This window comes from Malaya genurostris, chromosome 1 (genome assembly GCF_030247185.1).
Source record: "Malaya genurostris strain Urasoe2022 chromosome 1, Malgen_1.1, whole genome shotgun sequence".
NCBI classification, from domain to species: Eukaryota; Metazoa; Arthropoda; class Insecta; order Diptera; family Culicidae; genus Malaya; species Malaya genurostris.
Genome location: NC_080570.1, coordinates 139,001,321 through 139,024,488, shown reverse-complemented (window position 1 = coordinate 139,024,488; position 23,168 = coordinate 139,001,321). Strand labels below are relative to the sequence as shown.

The following is a 23,168-nucleotide window of genomic DNA, read 5'->3' as shown; positions in this document are numbered from 1 at the left end:
ACCAGTTCATATCACATTCAAATACCATAGAATTGTTATTTTAAATAATTGGTTGAAATCACATGAAGATTTTCCCAGATTTTTATATAAATCAATAGGATTCTTATCATCAAAAATAAACATTTAATTCAGAAAAAAGCATAGAAGTTCAATGGCTGAATTAATAATCACCAGCAACCGATAACATCGGGGGAGAGTAGGTTTGTAAGGCTGTCAAACCTTGGCTGGTTGACATATTAATTTAAATGAAAATCGCTTTTGAATGGAAAACTGGAACTCGATCGAATAATATCTCAGATTTAGACACTTTTATATACTCGTTTCGTTTAGTGAACAACTGCGGAACTGACTCTGCAACGATGGGGCTTTCCAATTCTAAACTACAAAAGCCGTGGAGTTCGGATATTTAACGAAAAAGAAACACTTGCTTGTTGTTCTGGTTTATACAGTTAAGTAGTGTAATATATTATTCTTATTCTTATCAATCTACTTTTGATAAAAATTTTCTCGTGTTTTTTTGAAATCCCATTACGGAAGAATATCCGAGATATCTACTCTTTCCAGAGAACAGTATAATTGGTACATATTATGCATAAAAGTAACAAAGCTGACTGTTAGTAGTTACTGTTGGTTTTTTTTTATGAATAGTGTTAATCGCATTGCATCCGCTTTACAGTCTGATATGAACGTATAGGTGTGGGGAAAACCGCTACTTTTAAAACAATAAAAAACCAAAGTAACTCTGAGCTGAATTTGAAAAGTTGCTCTCTTAAAAAAAAGCGGATTCCTCGCAAACAGCGACCAATAAAAACAAACGGCGGGAGAACGCGCGCGGAGCGAACAGAAAAATATATCGTAAATATAAAACTGTCGTAAAATTAGTCGTCGAGAAACATGACCTTGCCCGCCGTTTATATCTACTTTCTTCACCTGAAATAATAACTCGAACCTAAAGCGGTGCACCATGCAAATGCTAATTATCATCAACACTGAAGCAACTGCTATTCCGGATATAGTAGTGGGGTAGCGAACGCGCAGCAAGATAACTATTTAATAATAATAATAATAATAATCAGAGAGTAATGATGGCGAAAACACGCTTGAGTTATTATCCAAGAGTCTACATTGGTTCAAAAGTTAAGCATATAATCCATTCAGTAGTACAAATTTGTCTGCTTCAGCAATTTTTATTAATCACAAAACTTAATTACTAACGCCTCTCCGGTCTCGTCTCGTCTCGTCGGTGTCCGCCTCTGTGCTGGCGTGTTCTCCAGGACACAGAAGGACATACTTGTCTATTTTTTCTTCTATCAACGTTTTTTGTTGTTCTGTTTGCTCAAGACTGTCGATGAACGTTTTTTTCTTCTGCTGGGACTAGAATAATTGGTTTTTCGTGTTTTAATTTTATGCAATATTCGGTAATAAGTTTTCTCCTCCCCTCCCCTTAATATCTGTCTCGATTTCGATTGGTTGACTTTCCTCGCCGTGTGCCGAGTGGCGAACTCTGTACTCGGTGAAATAAAAAAAACTGAATGGGAATGGCTTTCGAGGAGTTTCACCCTCCGTATCTTCGAGTGGTTGAAACGTTTTTCTCACTCTTTTTTTTCTTCGCTCGTTTTTGGTGGTAAAAGAAAAAAACAGAAAACCGAATGAATAAATCTCTTCTTGAAGGAACCTTTGTTGGTACATCTTGTGCCATTTTGCGCTGCTTTATTTTATTTGGTGGCAACTGATACGTTGAATGATAACAATTTTCTTGGAACCACCACGTTTTAGGGGCTGGCTCTCACGTCTTTGTTTCGGAAAATGAACTTCGTTTTTGTGCTACTGGAGACGCAACAAGCTGAAAGAAAAACAAAAACGAATAATTAGATTACTGACGGACTCGATGCTGACGAATGGAAAAAAAAAAACTTGACAGTTTTAGTTGTTTGCCAATCAATACTGTAATTCGATAAAAATGTAAAACTCAAAAAGTAGTTGGTAATTGCTTGATTAAGATAGCGAGGAAAGGTCTGCTTGCTTTCGTATCTCGTTCGATCCAATCATAATCCACTTCCAGTTGGGACGATAATAGCGAATAACAGTTTGCATAAACAAGATGGCGTTGTGGACAATAATTCGAGACGAGATAAACAAAACCAATAAACAAACGGATCCGGCATCGGTCAGTCAATATAGATTTTGTTCGCTGTCGAAACGCATCTGAAATTAAACTTTTTCTAAACCACTAATCAAACACACTTGATCTAAACAAGGTGTAAGTAATTCAATTAAGTGAAGCTAGCAGTTCGCTGTTTATACAGTTCAAGTACCAACATTGACCATAATTGACCGACCTATAATAAACGGAACTATTGCTAGAGGAGAAAAAACAATGCGAAACATTGGGAAATCGACAATTCGGTCGTATCCCGTGTAGATAAACGTTGAAGAGGCAAATCCGCCAAACTAGTCCGAACTTCAACCAACAGAAAAATTCTCGGCGATGATGAAGGGCATGCTCATGTAAACTGCTTGGCTTTTGCATTTTTTCCGAGTGCAGCCTTTAATCGAAGTGAATTTGTGTGGTTATGAATTAACAAAGACCAGTAAATTAGACGAATCTACCGATTCTATGCTTCTTGTTTTGCTTTAAATCTTCACTTATAAAATCTGTAAGTTCGGCTCTTGCTTAAGAACAATGAAAACTCTATCCGCCTAAAAAATGGGAAAGAGATTCAGTAATGAGCTGACGTGAGAATACGCCTTACTGGTCTCTGAATACCGTTTCTGGAAGCACAATAAATAATGACAAAGTTTTTGAAGAAGAACTCACTTCTACATCTCATGAAATGCTCAATCAATTGAATTCCTCTTTCAGTTTCAAAATTACAACGTAATGAGTGATTGAAATTTCAAAATCTCATTTAAAACGACGGTCATTGAAATAATTTATTGAAAACTAAAAACATCGAAGAATATTCACGCAAAAACACATGCGGATTAATAAAAAAAAAAGGTTTCGTCTCATTGCTAGGTGGATTAAGAACGTTTTACCTTTATCATAGAGAAAGGCTATGTATTCGCTGTGAAAACCGACTTTAATTTACCATTCGACTCAGTTCGTCGAGATCACAAAATGTCTGTGTGTGTTCTCGATTTTCTCAGAGACGGCTTAACCGATTTTCACAAAATCAGATTCAAATGAAAGGTCTTATGGTCTCATACAATTTTCCTGAATTTCATTTGGATCCGACTTCTGGTTCCAGAATTATAAGGAAATATGTGTAAATTTATGAAAAAAGGCGAAATTTCTTAACCGATTTGCACAAACTAAGAGGCAAATGAAAAGTGTAGAAAATCTTTGAAAAGCCCCCGAAAAGTTGATCCAGATCCGACTTCCGGTTCCGGTATTACAGCGCAAGAAGTAACAAAATTTCAAATTCATGAGTTTTTTTTCAAAAGTGATGCGAATCAAGGTGCAAATTCATTCGTAACCGAATGTTCGAAGTGAGCACACGCGTTTTTTTAACAATCGACATCGGTAAGACGAAGGTGCCTATCACAGCAGAGGCTGTAGTATAGGCATTAAATAAAAGTGATAAAAAGTAGCATCCCCGCAAGTGAGTTCTGTCTGTGCACCGGTTTTGTATCGGTATCGACAGTAGACGCTATTGTGCTATCCTCGGGCAGCAGTTATTTCTATTGTTTGCTACCCGCATCGCAGCAGCCAAATCCTGAGTCAAGGTCACGCTGAAGCACAACGAAGGAGTGAAGGAGCAACTCACCTAACAGCTTACCGTGACATACTGTTAAGTATTTTCTCAAACTTTTTCTTTCAACTTTTACTATTCATATATTTTCTTTTCATTTTATTTCTTTCTTTCTCATTTCAAGTGCGGGAGACTTCTTTACTCCCGCACTTTAAATATGAATATTGATGACAGTGGGGGTGTCTCGGAGGAGGGCGAAGCTGAACGAATGAACGAAGAACATTTAGAGGCTGAGTTTGCTTCCGAGATGCCATCTACCCCTCCTACACCATCTCCCCCTCCGATACCATCTCCCTCTCCGATGCCATCTCCCTCTCCGATGCCTCCATCTCCCTCTAAGATATTGCCTGCCCGCCAAAAAGTTTACCAAGACGATGGCTCGGGGGGTCCGTGGGTGGTATACTTCCGGCCCAAATTAAAGTCTCTCAGAGTTTTAAATATTGCTCGGGACCTGGAAAAACATTACTCGGCAATAAAAACAATAGATAAGGTTTCGCCAAACAAGTTACGCGTTGTTGTGTCCGACCTGAAGCAAGCAAACGAGATTGCTACCAGCGAGTTGTTCACGAAGGAGTACCGCGTGTACGTCCCGTCTCATGTGGTGGAGATCGACGGTGTGGTCCGTGACGAAAGTCTGACAATCGAAGATCTGATGAAGGACGGGGTAGGCCGTTTCAAAAACCCCGACCTTCAACCAGTGAAAATTTTGGAGTGCAAGCAATTGCACTCCAAATCGATAGATGGTAAATTTTACCAATCGGACTCATTTCGCGTGACTTTTGCCGGATCTGCACTTCCAAATTACTTGGTAGTGAGTGGAGTTCGTCTACCTGTTCGGCTGTATGTACCGCGGGTAATGCATTGTACAAGCTGCAAACAGTTAGGTCATACGGCAACCTATTGTTGCAACAAACTGCGATGCGGCAAATGCGGAGAGGCCCATGAGGACGATCTCTGCAGAAGAGCAGTGGAAAAGTGTTGCTACTGCGGGGAGAATCCTCATGATCTTTCGGTGTGCCCTACGTACATACAGCGTGCGGAGAAATTGAAGCGATCCGTGAAAGAACGTTCCAAACGTTCTTATGCGGAAATCTTAAAAAGAACCACTCCATCGACCCCTGAGAACCCGTTTGCAATCTTGCCAGTTGAAGAGGATACCTCTGACGACCCAGGCGAAGGACCTTCCTACACACAGGTTGAAGGAAGCAGGAAAAGACAAAATCTGGCTTCTCCCAAGCTTCCTCGTAAAGGCCTCAGACTGTCCTCTTCGTCACAAAAGAACCAAACGGAAACAAAAAGTGCTGACTCAAAACCGAAGCAAACACCTCCTGGGTTCAAAAAACTTAGGGATGATAAGGAGTACCCAGCACTTCCTGGGGCATCAAAAAACCCGAATGACCCCAAAGCACAACCAGAAAATCCAACAAACGCTGGATTATTGAAATTTTCTGATATCGTGGACTGGATATTAACAGCCTTCAATATTACTGACCCTCTGAAAAGCTTCCTAACTGCTCTACTGCCAACAGTAAGGACATTTTTAAAACAGTTGACTGAACAATGGCCCCTCCTTGCAGCGATCGTATCTTTTGATGGATAATTTACCACTGAGAATCGAAGATATGATCATTGTGCTTCAGTGGAATTGCAGAAGTATCATCCCAAAACTTGATTCTTTCAAACACTTAATACATACTCATAATTGCGATGTATTCTCCTTGAGTGAAACTTGGCTTACTTCTAACATCAACCTCGACTTCCATAATTTTAACATAATCCGCCTGGACCGAGAAGACTCTTATGGAGGGGTACTTTTAGGGATTAAAAAGTGCTATTCATTTTATCGTATTAACCTCCCCTCGACACCGGGAATTGAAGTTGTTGCTTGCCAAATTAATATTAAAGGCAAAGATCTATGTATAGCTTCTATCTACATTCCTCCCAGAGTCTCGATAGGGCATCGTCGGCTTGCAGACATCATAGAACTTCTTCCTTCACCGCGGCTGGTTTTAGGGGACTTTAACTCGCATGGTACAGGATGGGGCTGCTTATATGATGATAATCGTTCTTCGTTAATCCAAGATCTGTGTGACAACTTCAATTTGACAATTCTAAACACGGGAGAAATGACACGGAACCCTAGACCGCCAGCACAACCAAGTGCGCTGGATTTATCCCTTTGCTCGACTTCGCTACAGTTAGATTGCAAGTGGAAGGTAATCTGTGATCCTCACGGTAGCGATCACTTGCCGATCATAGTTTCTATCACCAACCGTGGAAGACCATCGGAAACAATCAATGTTTCGTACGATTTCACACGAAACATTGATTGGAAACGTTACGCGAGCTCGATGTCTGAGAAACTAGAAACATCACAGGAGCTTCCTCCGGAGGAAGAGTATACATTTTTGGCTGGCTTGATTCTTGACACCGCAATTCAAGCTCAGACGAAACGAGTACCTAGCGCGCAAACTAGTATGCGTTCTCCCAACCCATGGTGGGACAAAGAGTGCTCAGAGCTGAAAACGAAAAAAGCTTCAGCCTTCATCTCGTTTAGAAAGAACGGAACTCCAGATAATTATCGGAAATACGCGGCGTTAGAATTTCAAATGAAAAGTCTTATTAAAGCTAAGAAACGCGGTTACTGGCGAAGGTTTGTTGACGGATTAACGAGAGAAACAGCAATGAGCACTCTTTGGAATACGGCCCGTCGCATGCGCAATCGAAATCACGCGAACGAAAGCGAGGAATATTCTAACCGCTGGATATTTGATTTCGCTAAGAAAGTATGTCCTGATTCTGTTCCGGAACAGAAGATATCCCGCGTCGCGACATTGAATACAAACGAAACACCGTTTTCGATGGTAGAGTTCTCACTTGCGCTCTTGTCGTGTAACAATAGAGCCCCGGGGTTAGACAGAATTAAATTCAACTTGTTGAAAAATCTGCCCGACTCTGCCAAAAGGCGCTTGCTGAATTTATTCAACAAGTTCCTCGAGGGTAATATTGTCCCACACGAATGGAGAGAAGTGAGAGTTATTACTATTCAAAAACCTGGAAAACCAGCCTCCGATCACAATTCGTATCGGCCGATTGCTATGCTTTCCTGTATCCGGAAATTGTTGGAGAAAATGATTCTCTTCCGTCTAGACAATTGGGTCGAAACAAATGGATTGCTTTCAGGTACACAATTTGGGTTCCGCAGGGGCAAAGGAACGAACGATTGTCTAGCGTTGCTCTCAACAGAAATTCAAATGGCATTTGCTCGTAAAGAACAAATGGCATCAGTTTTCCTCGACATCAAGGGGGCATTCGATTCAGTTTCCATTAACGTTCTATCTGAGAAGTTGCATCAGCATGGTCTTTCACCAGTTTTGAACAACTTTTTATATAATCTATTGTCCGAGAAACACATGCATTTTGAGCATGGTGATTTGACGACAAAGCGATTCAGTTACATGGGTCTTCCTCAGGGCTCATGCTTAAGCCCCCTTTTATACAACTTTTACGTAAATAACATTGATGAATGTATCAACACATCTTGCACGCTAAGACAACTTGCCGACGACAGTGTTGTGTCTATTATAGGACCCAAAGCTGCCGATCTCCAAGGACCATTGCAAGATACCCTCGACAACTTGTCGACATGGGCTTTTCAAATGGGTATCGAGTTCTCTACGGAGAAAACTGAGCTGGTTGTATTTTCAAGGAAGCGAGAACCTGCGCAATTACAGCTTCAACTAGGGGGTGAAACCATAGCTCAGGTTTTCACATTTAAATATCTCGGGGTCTGGTTCGATTCCAAAGGTACCTGGGGATGTCACATTAGGTATTTGAAACGAAAATGCCTACAGAGAATCAATTTCCTTCGTACAATAACCGGAACTTGGTGGGGCTCTCACCCAGGAGACCTGATCAGGTTGTACAAAACGACGATATTGTCAGTAATGGAATATGGATGTTTCTGTTTCCGCTCCGCTACGAATATTCATTTCATTAAACTGGAAAGAATTCAGTATCGTTGTTTACGTATTGCCTTGGGTTGCATGCAATCAACCCATACGATGAGTCTTGAAGTGCTGGCGGGCGTCTTACCGTTGAAAAACAGGTTCTGGGATCTCTCATATCGACTGCTAATCCGATGCGACATTTTGAATCCGATGGTGATAGAAAACTTTGAAAAGCTCGTCGAGCTTAATTCACAAACCCGTTTTATGTCCTTGTATTTTGACTACATGGCTCAGAATATAAATCCTTCTTCGTTTGTTCCCAATCGTGTTCATTTTGTGGATACTTCTAATTCTACTGTGTTTTTCGACACATCCATGAAAGAGGAAATTCGTGGAATCCCGGATCCTGTACGCCCTCAAGAGATCCCAAAAATTTTTAATAATAAATTTAAAGAAGTCGACTGTAATAAAATGTTTTACACTGACGGATCATATCTAGACGGGTCCACTGGCTTCGGTATATTCAATGTAAATTTCACCGCTTCCTATAAACTCAGTGATCCAGCTTCAGTTTACGTCGCAGAACTAGCTGCAATTCAGTATACCCTTGAGATCATTGACACTCTGCCCACAGATCACTACTTCATTGTATCGGACAGTCTCAGTTCCATTGAGGCTCTCCGTTCAGTGAAGCCTGGAAAGCACTCACCGTACTTCCTGGGGAAAATACGGGAACAATTGAGTGCTTTATCTGCAAAATCATACCAGATTACCTTGGTTTGGGTCCCCTCACATTGTTCCATACGGGGCAATGAGAGGGCGGACTCGTTAGCCAAGGTGGGCGCACTAGAAGGTGATATCTATGAAAGACCAATCTGCTTCAATGAATTTTTCAGTTGCTGTCGTCAGAAAACTCTAGCTAGCTGGCAGAATACATGGAATAGTGGAACTCTGGGACGATGGTTACACTCAATAATCCCACAGGTATCGACGAAAGCTTGGTTCCGGGGGTTAGACGTGAGCCGAGACTTTATTCGTGTAATGTCAAGGCTCATGTCTAATCATTATATGTTCAGCGCGCATCTCCGTCGTGTGGGGCTCGCTGAGAGTGGTGTCTGCGTTTGCGGTGAGGGTTATCATGACATCGAACATGTTGTTTGGACATGTGTCGAGTATTGTGATGCCAGGTCCCAACTCATAGGTTCCCTTCGGGTCCGAGGTATATCACCCTTCGTACCAGTCCGCGACGTCTTGGCAACTCGAAATCTTCCTTATATGACTCTCATCTATAACTTCTTGAAAACTATCAATGCTCAAATTTAGTGCTCTCCCTATCTCTTTCTCGTCTACAGCTCTACCGCACTCTTCTTTACGTTGCTGGAAGTATGGCCTGTGTAAACGATGCTTCGGAGCATGCACCTGCCTTGAACTGACTGAGTTGCTGGAAGCTACCCAAAAACGTCACATCAACGTCAGAACACACCAACGAAGCATCCCAATCCAGAATAATCCCTTCATTGCTACAAGCTGAAAAACATGAAGATTCATCGAACGCAAAATGTGTCTAAAAGATGTATGCCACAAACCAATGATGTATTCAAATTTCAATTCAATACTGTGTAGGTCCCACCCTCCCTATGTCCCCTTACTAACTGGGGAGTATGCCGCCCCGTAATACGGCATCCCTTTCTCTCCCCCTAACAACAAGACAATCGGCCACGTTAAGCTAAAGCAAATGAGCCTAATAAAAATCTTATTTGAAAAAAAAAAAAAAAAAAAGGTGCAAATTGTTATAAAACTTACTGCTAAATTCACCTAGTTGGCAGATCTTGTTAGTTAATGAGAATATAGAAATACTTTGAGAATACTAGTCTCCGGTTTTCGCTTCCGCAAGCACCCATGATAGTGAAGAAAAGCTCCAAAAATGGAACTTACTTCGATTTCTCAGCCACGAGAACCGATTTTCACGAATCATGATTCAAATTAAAGCTATCATGGTTTCAAAATATATTGAGCAACTGCATCCAGATCCGACTTCCGCTTCCGAAATTATAGGGCGATGAGTGTCAAAACATTCAAATCGTCATTCAAAATGACGATGCAAAACTGGTACGCGTCGGTACGTGTGGTTTTACTCCGTTCGCAGAGTGCTTTGTTCAATTTCGTATATGTTAGTGTGCAGGGTTGCCCCATTTAAATCATTATTTTTCAGGTGAAAAATATGAAAATTTGTAAATCTTTCATTCAATTTGTACCTACTTGTTAGTGTTATTAAAAGATCATGATAACGAAGCTTGTTAATAAAGGTACACTTATTGCCTTTCTCATATAGAAAGTAAATTTGGCCGAAGGGCTAAGTGTTCTATATCATTCAACACAGTTCATTGAGCTGAGCAATGTATGTGTCTGTGTATGAGTATGTGTCAAATAATGTCACTCATGTCACTTAAAAAATCTCGTAGTCCCTTAGGTTGCTATTGAATTTCGCACCGTCAATCAGAAGGATAAAATTCTTTTAGATTTGTGTCGCGAACTACACGCGCCGAACCTCCATATAGTCCAGGTCCAATAAACTGTCATCATTTTGGTTCAGTGTAATCATGCAAAAATCTACTCAAAATGTACATAATCTAAATCTACGGTGTAAATCCAATCTGTCATCATTTATGCTGATCTTAGCAGGTGAAGTTTCCAAGTTCCTAATTCTAATTAAATTGTAAAACTTATATCAGTTGTGCGATGCTGAGCTGATAAAAATTTAGTTATCTTCCTACACTACAATATAAATACTTAAAGCTAAGTGATTATAACTTTGCGAGAGGTAAAAATAGAACAATTTGAATGCAATTGAAATATTGTATACTAAAAACTAAAATTACAGTTGAAGCGCTCCACGTGAGGCATATTGAGATCGAATTACATTAAACGAAAAACAGACACTAAACGTAAGTAACTTACATTCTATCTTAAACTAACTATTAAATAGAACCTAATACTAATGAATTACTAATGAATTATTGTATAATTATATGTACACGCAAATGCAGGAAATTTTTAACCTCCTCCACTATACTGCTGAATAAATAATTGAGGTTAGAAGTTCGGAAAACCGTTTGTTCTGTTGTATTTTCAACAATTTGCCTTAAACTGATTCAATTTGTAGGCTATATTAGTAACTCACTAAACGAACCGACTTTGGCTATGCTGGTTCCAAGTTCCCGGTTCCAGAAGTACCAGAAGTAGTGGTCAAAAAGTTTAAAACGAGACTCACTCCATTTTCTCAGAGATGATTTGATCGATTTCCACAAACTTGGACTCAAATGAAAGTTCCTATAGTCTCATAGCTTACTGTTTAATTCAATCCGGGTCCGACTTCTGGTTCCAGATCTATGGGGTAAAGTGTTTTTAATAATTTAGTACGACGATGCACAATAAAGAAAAATCCTATTAACTTGACATAGCTGTTTACAAATTGAAAAAAAAAGGTTGTTAGTTTATACCCAAGAAAAGTTTTTTTATGTTAGTCAAGTTTGAAATAAAATTTCTTGACAGAATCTCTAGTGATATTTTTGGAAATATAAGTAATATGAGAAAGGCATCATTACATCACTAGGTGGATTAAAAAAGGTTTTATATAGGTGTTACATTCCTTTTGCAGAATTTGACCTTTTTTCAGCAGATGAAGAACTTTTTTTATGATGTCGAAGTAAATTCCTCACTGAATGAATGTAGCGTAGAGACGAACTAATATACTTATTTTTGATCACATAATGCATATTTAATTACGAACGTGCATATAGGGTAAAGTGGGGTGAGGTAAAGCGCTAACTTACCTAACCTTGTAACCTAAATTAAACGGGGTCGAAGCAAGCCAACACTAAACGCTTCATTGGCCAGACAGGTTGAAGTCGACCGCCAATACTTCATATGTAAAGGGATACACTGCTAGAAATCAACACTTTTTTAAAATGTGTTTCTCTAAATACATTTTATGTTTCTAGAAGCACTGGAAATCAAGTTTCACCCAAAGTTTTTGTACACTGAGTCAAAAAATATATGGATAATTTTTAGAAAATTGGAATTCCAATATAAGCCTTTTGAAATTCATACGAAATTTTTAGGAACATTGTGCGAAAACTTATCTCATATACTGCGGAATTCGTAAGTTGTTCGTATGAAAACTATAATAGTGATAGATGAGATGTATATTTTTCATATTAGTCTTATGAAATGGTAATTTTGGTGATTTTTGATGCATCATAAGATTTTCCATATGATTTTCACTACTCAATTTACCTGAGTGTATGAAAACTCAAGTTACTGAGTATTGTAAAATTTGTGGGAGAATTATAATCGTAAGAACTGCCATCGGAAGAGAAAGTAAAAACAGAAAAACTGCCACTTGCTGAAGCAGCTTTTTGCAGTGGCGTTTCGTGACAAAATTTACTTGTTGTGCAATACTTATGCTATCGTTGCAAGTGCAAATTAAAGATTGAGGAATGAATATTCGCTCGTGTTTTTCAATACAACGAAATAACGATGTGCTTTTAGGAGGGATTTTTTTTATTAAACTTATTTCGTATCGTTCGTCGAGCCAATCTGTCAATAACTTCATTAATAAAACCGCTTCGATGTTGCAACTGAGTCATCAATTTGTGTTCAACTGCCACAAGCATAAGCCACTGAAGTCTCTTCTGGAGTTGTGCATACAAGTTCTCACAGAGCCACACGTGACAGAGACAACGACAAATCTCAGAGCTGAGCTGAGTAATTCCCTTCTCTTCTTGAATCTGTGCAGTAACTCATGTGCACGGAAAAGACACGAATACAGCGAGAAGAGATACTTGAAATTTTAGGTTGGATGTATATGCGATGTGCAGTGCTGTAAAACTTCATTCAATTCAATTGAAACTGAATGTGGAACACATTGACGATCTCTCTAATGCAGTAAACTTCACGAATGCAATTGCATCGCTTTCACGTTTAAACATAATGTACACACAGTTAGACGCCTTGTTGAATTGAATATCAGTTACATTATTAGCGTCTAGATGCGTTCGTCTTTGTTTCTTTTGCTTCGATCGCAAACGATTTTCGACTGTGTTGGCTGAGATGCGAGCACGAACTGGAATAAATTAATTGTTTCCTCCTTCAGTTTTCATTTTCAATACTTTACTCCATTTATAATTCTATTCGTTCGAACATGCTTCCTACCAAGAGCGAAGGCAATGAAGAAGCGGCACTACTTGGCACTCGAAACTGAGCAAGCAAAACTTCAAATGACTAGGTACGATTAATCAACTGACGATGAATTCCGGGAGCTTCACTTGAAAATGGCAGCAAAAGTCAAATGAACTAGTAGGGATATGCTGACGGTCAGCGGCCATAAATTTCATTTTCATCTTATATTATTCGATTGAAAATGAAATTTTACCGCACTGGAGATGTGTATAAATAAACGCAATTCTGGTGCATAAGACAATGTGCTCAAGATCAAAGTTGGCTATGACAATGCGATAAGCAAAGATCGTTTGGCTCTCATTGACCAGCAATAGAGCTGCAATTGTGATGTGGACAAAGTCGCTTATTATTTTTTATTCGATGGATTATTAATAGATTTCAATGTGATTTCACTTGAATAAGAGTTGAAGTGATTTACACTTGCAATTGAAGTGTCAAAGCAAATGCGGCAAAATTAAGTGTAAAACACTGTAGTCCAACGTGTCGATTTTTATCAGTGTAACGTTCATCCCATCTGATTCAAACTTAAAAAATAAGTTTCATTTTATTTTATCCATAGGTAGATAACCTAAAATTCATTAGGAACATTGAGAGGCAACAATAAATAACTTTTAATCACATAGACCATAGGTTTGTTTTTAAAGTCCCCATCTCCCAGTTTGTAATATTGACAGCATGAAATTGATTATTTGGTCCAAATATGGCATTTAAATTGAATAAAACTAACAAAGAAAAAGTGTAATATTATCTTTGATTTGATTCCCTGAAAGTTTGGAGATGTTCGGTTGAATGAATGAATTTTTTTTTTTTTGAATATTTTTTTTGTGGTACAGTTTAATTCCGTACACCCAAACGAACCAGAAATCAGTTGAAACTCAAAAATTAAACTCACCATAAAATCATCCATGTGCAGGGAGCGCGAAACCCTGCTCCACCTTAACGAGTTCCGGTCTTTACTGCTGAAGCCGCCGTTCGGACGAACGCATTCCGAACGCCCTCCAGTTTGCCCTTCAACACATCCGAGTTGGATTTCACCGTCAAATTGGTTCGCTTCGGTAGCGCAATGCTACTCTTGCGCCGCATCGGTATCATCGTGCTGGGACTGGTCGGAGTGGTTCCATTGACTCCATTGGCAATCTGTTCATTTGATGAATTGGAACTAATCGGGGTACTGAAACGACCTCCGCTGCCACCGGTGTTCGGTTTTTTATAATCGACTAGCGATGTCCGGGCTGAGGTCAAACGGAACCTGCTACTAAGCGGTGTACTTTCACCACTGGGAGTTCCCGTTGTCGGACTACCCGGAACAGTTTTACTAGCGTCCATGCTGATGCTTTTGTGTAGACTCAGACGGGTTTTGCTGGTACTGCTGAGACGCGACGAAGAAGCCGAACTCGGAATCATTGAACCCGGCCTGCGCAGAGTTTTAGCCGGCGTCGAAGGAGCAGATGTTACTATCGGTACTTCCGGAATTGTCGGTTCGTCCTGAGTGAATGTACCTTGACGAATGAGGTGCGGTTCCGTGACTGTTGGCTGTTTGGAATTAGAAGAAAATGGTTTGCATTCACTTTCGAAGAAAGAAACCCAAAAATTTACCTTTGCTTTGACAGCGCTTCCGATTACGCCGCAGGACGACTGACGATCACGGATCTTGTGTATGTCCGAACTGCTACTGCTGTTGCTACTCCTGACCGATCCGTTTCCGTTCATTTCGAGTGAATTGCGTTTCGATCCAATGCTAGCCCGTGCTTTCAAGGGCTGTGGTCGCGTTTTCACTTCGACAAGCGAACTTTGACTTCTCAGTTTGGGAGTAGCCAGTGGTGCTACCGGAACAGTGTGTCTGGTCGATGCGGCGGCACCCGCAGCTCTAGCAGGGACTGTCGGAGCAGAGCTCACCTGTCTTCGGTAAGGTGAAACGTACGCTGGTTTTTTAGTTCCACGAACGACTTTCGAGCTCTCCGGAACGGGAACAGGAGACGGATTTATTTTGCTGGTTACTGCTTTCGCGGGAACAGGAGTCTTGTTCGGACTAGACTGTGAAGTTTTAACGTGTGCTGTTTTACCGACTTCCTGTGCCGGAATAGTGGGAAGCTTCTGTTCAAAAGAGCTCCGTCTATGGGCGTCAGCAATGGTGTAAGTCATCGGTTCGTACTCGTCGTCGTCGCCGGCGAGATCCAGGGTCGGATCCGGGGAAAGAACCCGCTCCAGAGACATCGGTGCCGGTGATTGCAGTACCAGCGGAGAAAATGCTGCCGGTTGTGCGATTATTGTGGCCACCGGAGTGCGAGGAAGATTGTCAGCGATCGGAAGAATGCTGGTGTTGATGACTTGGGTCTCGTAGCGAGATTTGTTCTCTTGGCGGCGTTCTTTCGATGTTTTCTTCGGTGAGGGCGTCGACGGTGCACTAGGCGTTGGAGTCTAGTAAATGAGGAAGTAAACCTTAGCAAGTGCCAGTGGTTGAAATGAAAATAAAAAACACTCACCTGAGAATCAGATGCGCTAGCATCCTCCGGTGCCTGATTCAGATCGACCAACTTCCCAGTCGGAATCGTGTAAGTCTTGTAGCGGTCCTTCATCGCCTGTCGCCGTTCGGCTCTTTTCGGACTCATCGGAGTGCTTCTTCCCCCCGGAGTCACGGTCAGTCCGGCATTCATGGTCGGAGAAAACTTGATCAAATTTTCCACACTGCTGTTCAAAGTCAAACTGGAATTCCCAGAAGAAAAGTTCTGATCGGAAGCAGCTGAAATCGTTCCCGCGTGACCACTGTCCATGTCAACCACCTCGGAAGTGATGCTCGCCACGCTAATCATCGAATCCATCAGTTCGTCCATCAACGACGGCGGTCCAATACTGTCCAAATTGTGCAACGAGTTCAAACTATCGTTGAAAGCTTGCCCGAGCGCCCGTTTGGCCACGAACCCGCTCGGTAGTGAAATCTTACGCGAGTCATTTCTGTACGTCATCTCCGAATCCGAACAGTCCGATATCAGAATACTTTCGGACCCGTAGAACGGCGGATTTATCTTGCTCAGATCGACATCGGCACTCTCGACGATGGCCAGGTTCTGCAGCTCATTAGCAACACGCGTCGCTTCCATCGCAATGACGGTCGAGTTGGTCAACGTCGACACGGTACTGAAACCCGACAGCCCATCGGAACCCTGCGCTAGATTGTGGTGACCGCCACCACCACCACCACCACCACCCATCAACGTCGGGTGTTGCACCTGACCACCCAGCTGGAAGTGAATTTCATCCCGGCGCAAGTCCTCGTTGCTTCCACCTTTCGCCTCATGATTCGGGGTTTGTTCTTCCAAAGCATCCAGAGCTTTGGAGTCAACCTAACGAAACGCGGAAAATGGATACCGTCGAAGATGAAATGGATGAATATAGTGTCATTTGGTAAAACCCTAAACCATGTGGATTATTTAGTCAAAGGCTAGTTGACAAAATTTACCGAAAATCGAGTAAATTTAGAATATCGTTTGATTGTATTTTGGTACAACTTGAAAAGCTTATCAAGTAGCGGATGTAAAATTGAACTGTTGAATGGCGTGAAAGTTCAACATGAACTGATATGCACTGATAAGTCGATGAGTCATCAACTTAAAGCGTATACAGAAAAGCAGCCCTTACACGTGACAATATTATTGTCAATCCAAAGTATTGTCAATACCGTCAATCCAATTGACTTGGTTACTTGAGTCCTCATTTTTCGAGAAAATCAAGCGTTTGGAGCTTCAAATATTGCAAATGAACATTGAAATATTGAGAGATGAGTTCAGTGCACATATTTGGTAGTTTCCTCTCTGGAGGGAAAGTATTGTCGGATTGATGAGCAGTTTTGATTTCTTGACAATATTTTCGTCAATCCAATGATGTTTCCACTACACGATCAAAAGTATTGTCAATACTCCTTGTATTGACAATAATATTGTCTCGTGTAAGGGCAGCTAAAGAGGTATTACTTTGTTATGAGCTCCGATAGTGCAGACAAGAAATTTCATTCATTTCTGTAAAAGCACGTGGCTCATAATCAAGACAACAAAGAATGTATGGTGTAACATGGTTCTATCAATTGACTTTTCTGACAGCCAGAGATGCCATTTATACAAATTATTCTGTATTATACAGATTTTTACATGCTCATACAGATTTAATACAGAGTACAGATTTTATACAGATTTCCTCAATTTAATACAGATTTATACAGATCTCACAAAAAGTAAGAAAAAAAACATTATTTTTTACTTTTTCTTTATTAACGACTAAGTATAGTAGTCAATATTTCTTTTTTGTCGTGAATACGACTTACTTTACTATGGGGTGCCTTTTCAAAATTTACCCTCTGAGAGAGTGATAAGTTTTTGATCGTGAATATCGCTTGTTGTATCTAACGAATCAACATAATTTTTGCTACACGCCATCGGAAATATGATCACAATTTTATGATAAAATTATCAGTTGTGTGACTTAATCTCAAATAATTCAAAATTAAACTTTTCTGAAATGTTTGTTATACACGAGTATCAAAGGGGATAATCCATAAGGCGCGTTTGCCTTGCTCGTATTTCTAAAGCTCATAGTTCAGTGATCTGTGAAAGGATTTATATAATCTAACTACCAATAGAATCAAAATTGTTCAACTTAAGTGTGTATAGAAAAAGCATTGAAGTATTTCAATAGTACACTATTGAAAAACCTGTCTCATTTGACCCATGTCAACATCAGCCAATCAGAACGCGTTCTGAGGAAGAGAACAAAATATCTGTTGCTGTACAACAAATCGTTCGAAAAAAATGTTCCGAACAGTGCTTAATATCGTAGAGAGTTCCACAATTTGGTCCTTCTAAAAGGCTGGAATGAATCCCGTATAGCATTCTGTTAGTTTCTTTCAATGAAATGCAAATCCGAAATGAAATAATCGACATTAAAATTCTGTATTCGGCTATTTTTATAGCCGTGAGCACCGCCAACGAAATCACATAAAAAGAAACCTCTCAGCAAAAATTGGATCAGTTTGGATTCTATCGCCACTGCGAGCAGATGTATTGTATGTCGTTTGCAAAGCTAGTTTCGCTTCCGACAAGAGCGATTACGTCACAGCTGCCAGTCATTTGCATTGATAAAAAAACAACGGAGGAGAGCATTACACAAAATCAGCCGTTCTAATGGTTCAAAAGTTTTCTAAAGAACTATTAGGATTTGTTGTTCGGAAATCGAAGGCATCCTCAGTTTAGTGCAAATCTAGAACAGCTTACAGATAGATTTGTGCACTTTTCGCTGTGTGAAGTTCACAGTAATCGAGATCAAGTGAAGCCTTCTTTGTTTGTGAATAATGTTCCAGAGTTTAATGTCGTAGAGAACTACGCAATTTGACCCTTCTGAATGCTAGAAATGAATCCCTATAGCATATTGATAGTTTCGTTCAATAAATTAGGCCTATTGTATCATTGATCAACCCAGCGAATTAATGTTTTCTTTATTGGAAGATTATAATCGGTTGTAAACGCTACACCTACACCAACCATATCAGTATCGCACCCACATACAACAGTTCAGCCTGGAGTTAGATGACGGAAGTCAGCGGATCCATCGAAATTCGAATTCAACTCATCACTCTCCATCACAAACGCTTTCATAAAAGGTTTTTTTCAGAGTCACCATTATTTTATTATAAAGAACTATACTGGTTATTTCATAATATTTGTGTTTCAGATTGTTAAATGTAACTAATCTGTACTTTAGTTTAGGTGCATCGTTTCAAATTCTACATACAATTTCATACAATTGATCAACTAATTGATATTCGGAAGTGTTAAGGAACATGTTTTCGTATTCACAACATCCAGTTATGTCTCTGACATTACCCACCCGCCTTTTTCTTTTTGCGATACTCACCTAACCAAATACCATTTTTGTAGAAACAGAAATTGAAAATTATAGAATGGTAGTACTCAAGGGAGAGGAAGGATGTGAATATATAGAACGGAAAGGTGAGACGTGACAGAGGGTCATTGAAGCAAGCAGAAATCTTCTTAGTAACTGAACTTTTACCTTCTACCAGAGGAGTCGGTCTTAGGCATCTGAACAATGCGAATCGCTCGAGTCTCTGGTATGTCGGAAAGTAGTGATAAAGGTCTTTTACCATTTACTATCCGAACCGGTAAAAGACCCTCTGTCACGCCTCACCTTTTCGTTCTATATATTCACATCCTTACTCTGTCTTGAGTACTATCATTCTATAACTTTCATTTTCTGTTTCTACAAAAATGGTCTCTGGTTAGGTGAATATCGCAAAAAGAAAAAAATAAACTTTTCTGTCTGAGTAATCTTTTAGTATTTGATTCCAGTGACGAGATAAAAGCCTATCAATCAATCAAATTGGAAAGTTATTAAACCCCTTTTTCGTTGCCTTCATCCAGAACGGTATTACGGATTAGTATCCACGTGAAATGCCTCGAGCATGCATACTTGCAAATAGTGCTCTCGATGTATCTCTCATAACTGAGTTTATAACTCGGCACAAAGATGGGTCGGAGGCGTTTGTGTCGGCTCAAAGGGCTTACAAAAATGCCTTCGATCGTCGGAACGAAGTGGTTGGAAAAGCTCCTCACAAATGTCTCTGGTTTCAACGATCGGTTTCCCAAGAACTTCAGATGGTGAGTATTTGTCTAACAAAGGTTATGTACTTCACTATCACCGACTACTGTTCCTGAGACTTATTCGGGTTGTTACGATTCTTGGACCCTTGCTCGAAGAATCGAGACGATTGAATCGGTCAAATGAACAGTTTAGAGTTTTGCTCCGTACAAGTCTCCTGGAAAGGATGGAGTTTTCAGTTACTGCAGAAAGGGTATGAATATATCAAACATATTTTGAAGAAAATACTTCACAATCGATTATTACTCATTACAACACATATTACGGTGAGATGCCAAAAATCTATATACGAAATAACTTGATTATAGCTATCTAAATTTACTTCATTTTCAATAGTTTATGTCAAATAGCCTTCCTACTTTACCCAATAAAAAAAATCATTCAAAACAACTCACCTCATCGCTGATAGTCGCTGTGTCTTCGTCCTCCCCGGCCGAGTGTCCGATCTTCGGTGCCTGTACGCTCAAACTCGGAAACGAAACATCATTCGAACAGGTAATATCCTCATCCCAGGTATTACCGCCGGCCGTTCCACTACCACCGTTGCCGCCGCCGCAACCACCGCCTCCACTGGAAGAAACCGTTCGGAGATATTCCGCCGTCGACACCAATTCCTGGGTAAGCCGCTCTACCGATTTCAGCATCAGATCAGGATCCTTGTGCTTATCCTGGAGACCGCAATCGGACGAAACACTCTGCTCGATCATAAACTCGTTGGAAATTTCCATTTCGCTGCTGCAGCCAACACCGCCGGTTCCACCAGCACCGCTTGGTGCGAGCGGTGAAATCAACCCTCCCAGGGTGGCAGCATCCGAACTGTGCGAAAATCCCGCCGGGAACTCGTTCGACCGATCCAACATATTCTCATATCCACTCGGACCCGGCGTGGTGGAAGAAACTAGCGGCAGGGGCTGATGCTGACGTAGCGGCTGCTGCTGCTGCCGTTGTGCTGACTGGGATGGAGACAATGGCTGCCGTCGGAATGGAGAAACTGGTTCGCTTTTTGTGATGATGATGGTGCGACTGATGGTGGGAGTGTTGCTGATGCTGCTGTTGCTGATTATGGTGGGGATAGTGGAGGATGGTATGGTGCTGCTGGTGATGATGTCGGTGACGTCCTGACGACGTGTTCGCGGTTGTTCCACTGCCGTGATGATGGAGCAGTTGTTTCCTCCGACTGTTGTGTCTGCTGCTGCTGCTGCTGTTGTTGTTGTTGTGATTGGTACTACGCCTGCTGACATTACGTTGGTGGCACCGGCATCCTTCGTAACCACAGGCGTAGTGTCCACGTTTTTTGGATTCGACGACGGATTGACGTGATTGGCGTGTGCAGGATTTGTGGCGGCTGCCCCGGAGATGGCCAACCGTTGCAGGTTCTGAGTCAGTTCGATCGCTAGCTGACTGTTTTTACCTTTGGGCATGCCACTCTTGATGCACTCCATCAGCAGATCGTAGTCCCGGTCGGAGTCCGGAATGCTTTCATCCGGTGCCGGAACGGGTGCCGAAGCTCGCATACCCAGCTGGGTGAAGTTCATACCGGCTCGTAGTTCAAAACCATCGTCAACATGTTTCTCCGTCAGCTTTTTCATTCCGTTCTCGATGCATTCTTCCAGCAGGGAGTTATTCTGCGGGTCATTCGAATCGACCGAATCGATGGAATCGAGCGAATCGTTAGCATCGGTGGCTGCCGAGGTCATTCTGTTCGCCGGCGGTGGAAGTAAATCGCGCACATGTTGGAATGACGACGACTGATTGGTTTTGGCTTTGCTGGTGGAAAAATCCATTCCTGCTGCGATCGCCTCATCCACCAAATGGTCATCGGAGTCAACCGACAGTGAGCTCAGTGAGCCATTGGATGCCGAAGCACGCACAGCTGCTACTCCGGAAGGTGGTTGCGGTAACGGTTCCAACTGTTTACCTTTCAATGTCGAAATTCGAAGAATTTTCTGAGCTCCACCTCCCGTCGCTTCGGTGGCCACCGTCAAATCAGACAACGCCGAAACCGTCGACATAGCGCAGGGACTATCCTCCACGTAAAAATTGCTGACTTCGTCATTTGCGTACAGTGGTTCCATATGGACCGGATTTCTCATCATATTCATGGGATTTTCTTTAACAACCGGTGAGATGCCATTCATTTTGCGCACAGCATTCACCGTCAAAGTGGATGTTTCCGTATTTTTCGGTTTCGGCATGCCACTTCGAATGCATTCCTCCAACAGTCGATCGTTCCTATCGGAACCGTTAGAACTTTCGTCCGATTCGTGTCCATTTTCCATCGACAGCACACTCAAATCACAATTGCTGGTCGCCTTCGACAATCTGGCCGGAGTGTCCTCTGTACAGAATCTTCGCAGTGAATCCTCCGGTTCGCGGTGACCCGGCTCCATCTGATAATCCGAGCTCCGCGCCATCCGACTGCCGTTCATTCCCATACTGATACAAGACGCCAGCAAAAGATCATCGTCCCCACCTGCATCATCATCATCATCATCATCGTCATCATCCGAAACACCATCTTCGGAAACGCCCGCTTCCGGAACCGGTAATGCCGGTGGTCCCTCCACCGCTTGAGACGTAATCAATTTCGATTCTTCATCCTCCTTGTCATCCATACTGAGATTGCTTAGACTTGTGGCACAGGAAAAAGCCGCCGGTGTGTTTTCCACGTTAAACTTACTGACCGTGTCCTCGAAAGCACTTTTAATCCCACCACCACCACCACCACCGCCGACCGGATGGTTCTGTTTGACATCGACCGGTTTCAGCACCATGCTGCGTCTCGGTGAGTGCGGCATACTTTGCGTCGGTGAATCCGGCAGTTCCGAGGGTGAAATAACACCGGACGCCAACCGACTGAACTCGCTGACGATGGACGATTTGTCGTCGACGCAGACGGCCGGTTCCGCACTGGACAGCGAACCCATCGAACTGGTGCGAGAAAACATCAGTGGAGTTTCCTCGGCGGTGTTCAGAAACGAAACCTGTTTGCACCCGGGCGTACTGGGCACGGTCTGGTCGGGTGGTTCCGTTTCCGGGGGTTTCGCCGAGAGGGCGTGTTCCTGTTTGAAGACAGAAAAATAATCGTAAGATGATTAATTAAAGCCGAAGAATGAAAACTAATTTGGTTTTTCTGTCAAAATTCGCATTACATATCTTAGCAACGTTTCGAAAGTCCTCGCTTCCATCGTCCGGGTTGTCAACGTGTTTTCTCGACGTTAATACGTCCAACATTACTATGGGACGACTGTTCAAATGTGAAAAGTTTTTGATCGTGAATATCTCTTGTTGTACCTAACACAACAAAATCATTTTTGGTCCATGCCATCGAAAACATGGTCCGCAATTTCCGATATAATTTTTGTTTTACAACGCAAAATTAAAGTTTTCTGAAATGTTAAGAGTCAACGAGAATCACAGAAGAAAAAACTTACGACGTGTGCTTGCCTTTCTCGTTTCGCTTGAGAACACTGAAACTGACCCAGGGCAGTTTTATCAAACAAATAATTTTTACGAAACTGTGTTTGTTTCGCACTTAGCAACGGGGGTTTGAGCAAAC

General features: G+C 41.6%; 1 protein-coding gene across 1 annotated transcript in view; it reads right to left on the bottom strand.

The window, feature by feature from the left end:
- Positions 1 to 621: 621 nt before the first annotated feature.
- Positions 622 to 23,168, bottom strand: part of LOC131425919 (uncharacterized) — a 39,133-nt gene continuing 16,586 nt past the window's right edge. Inside the window, exons 3-7 of the mRNA XM_058588223.1 lie at positions 20,005 to 22,671; positions 15,430 to 16,287; positions 14,543 to 15,364; positions 13,839 to 14,479; positions 622 to 1,843 (exon numbers count right to left, since the gene is read on the bottom strand). Coding sequence (XP_058444206.1) covers positions 13,883 to 14,479; positions 14,543 to 15,364; positions 15,430 to 16,287; positions 20,005 to 22,671 — 4,944 coding nt within the window. The 3' untranslated portion in view covers positions 622 to 1,843; positions 13,839 to 13,882. The remainder of the gene's footprint in view (positions 1,844 to 13,838; positions 14,480 to 14,542; positions 15,365 to 15,429; positions 16,288 to 20,004; positions 22,672 to 23,168) is intronic.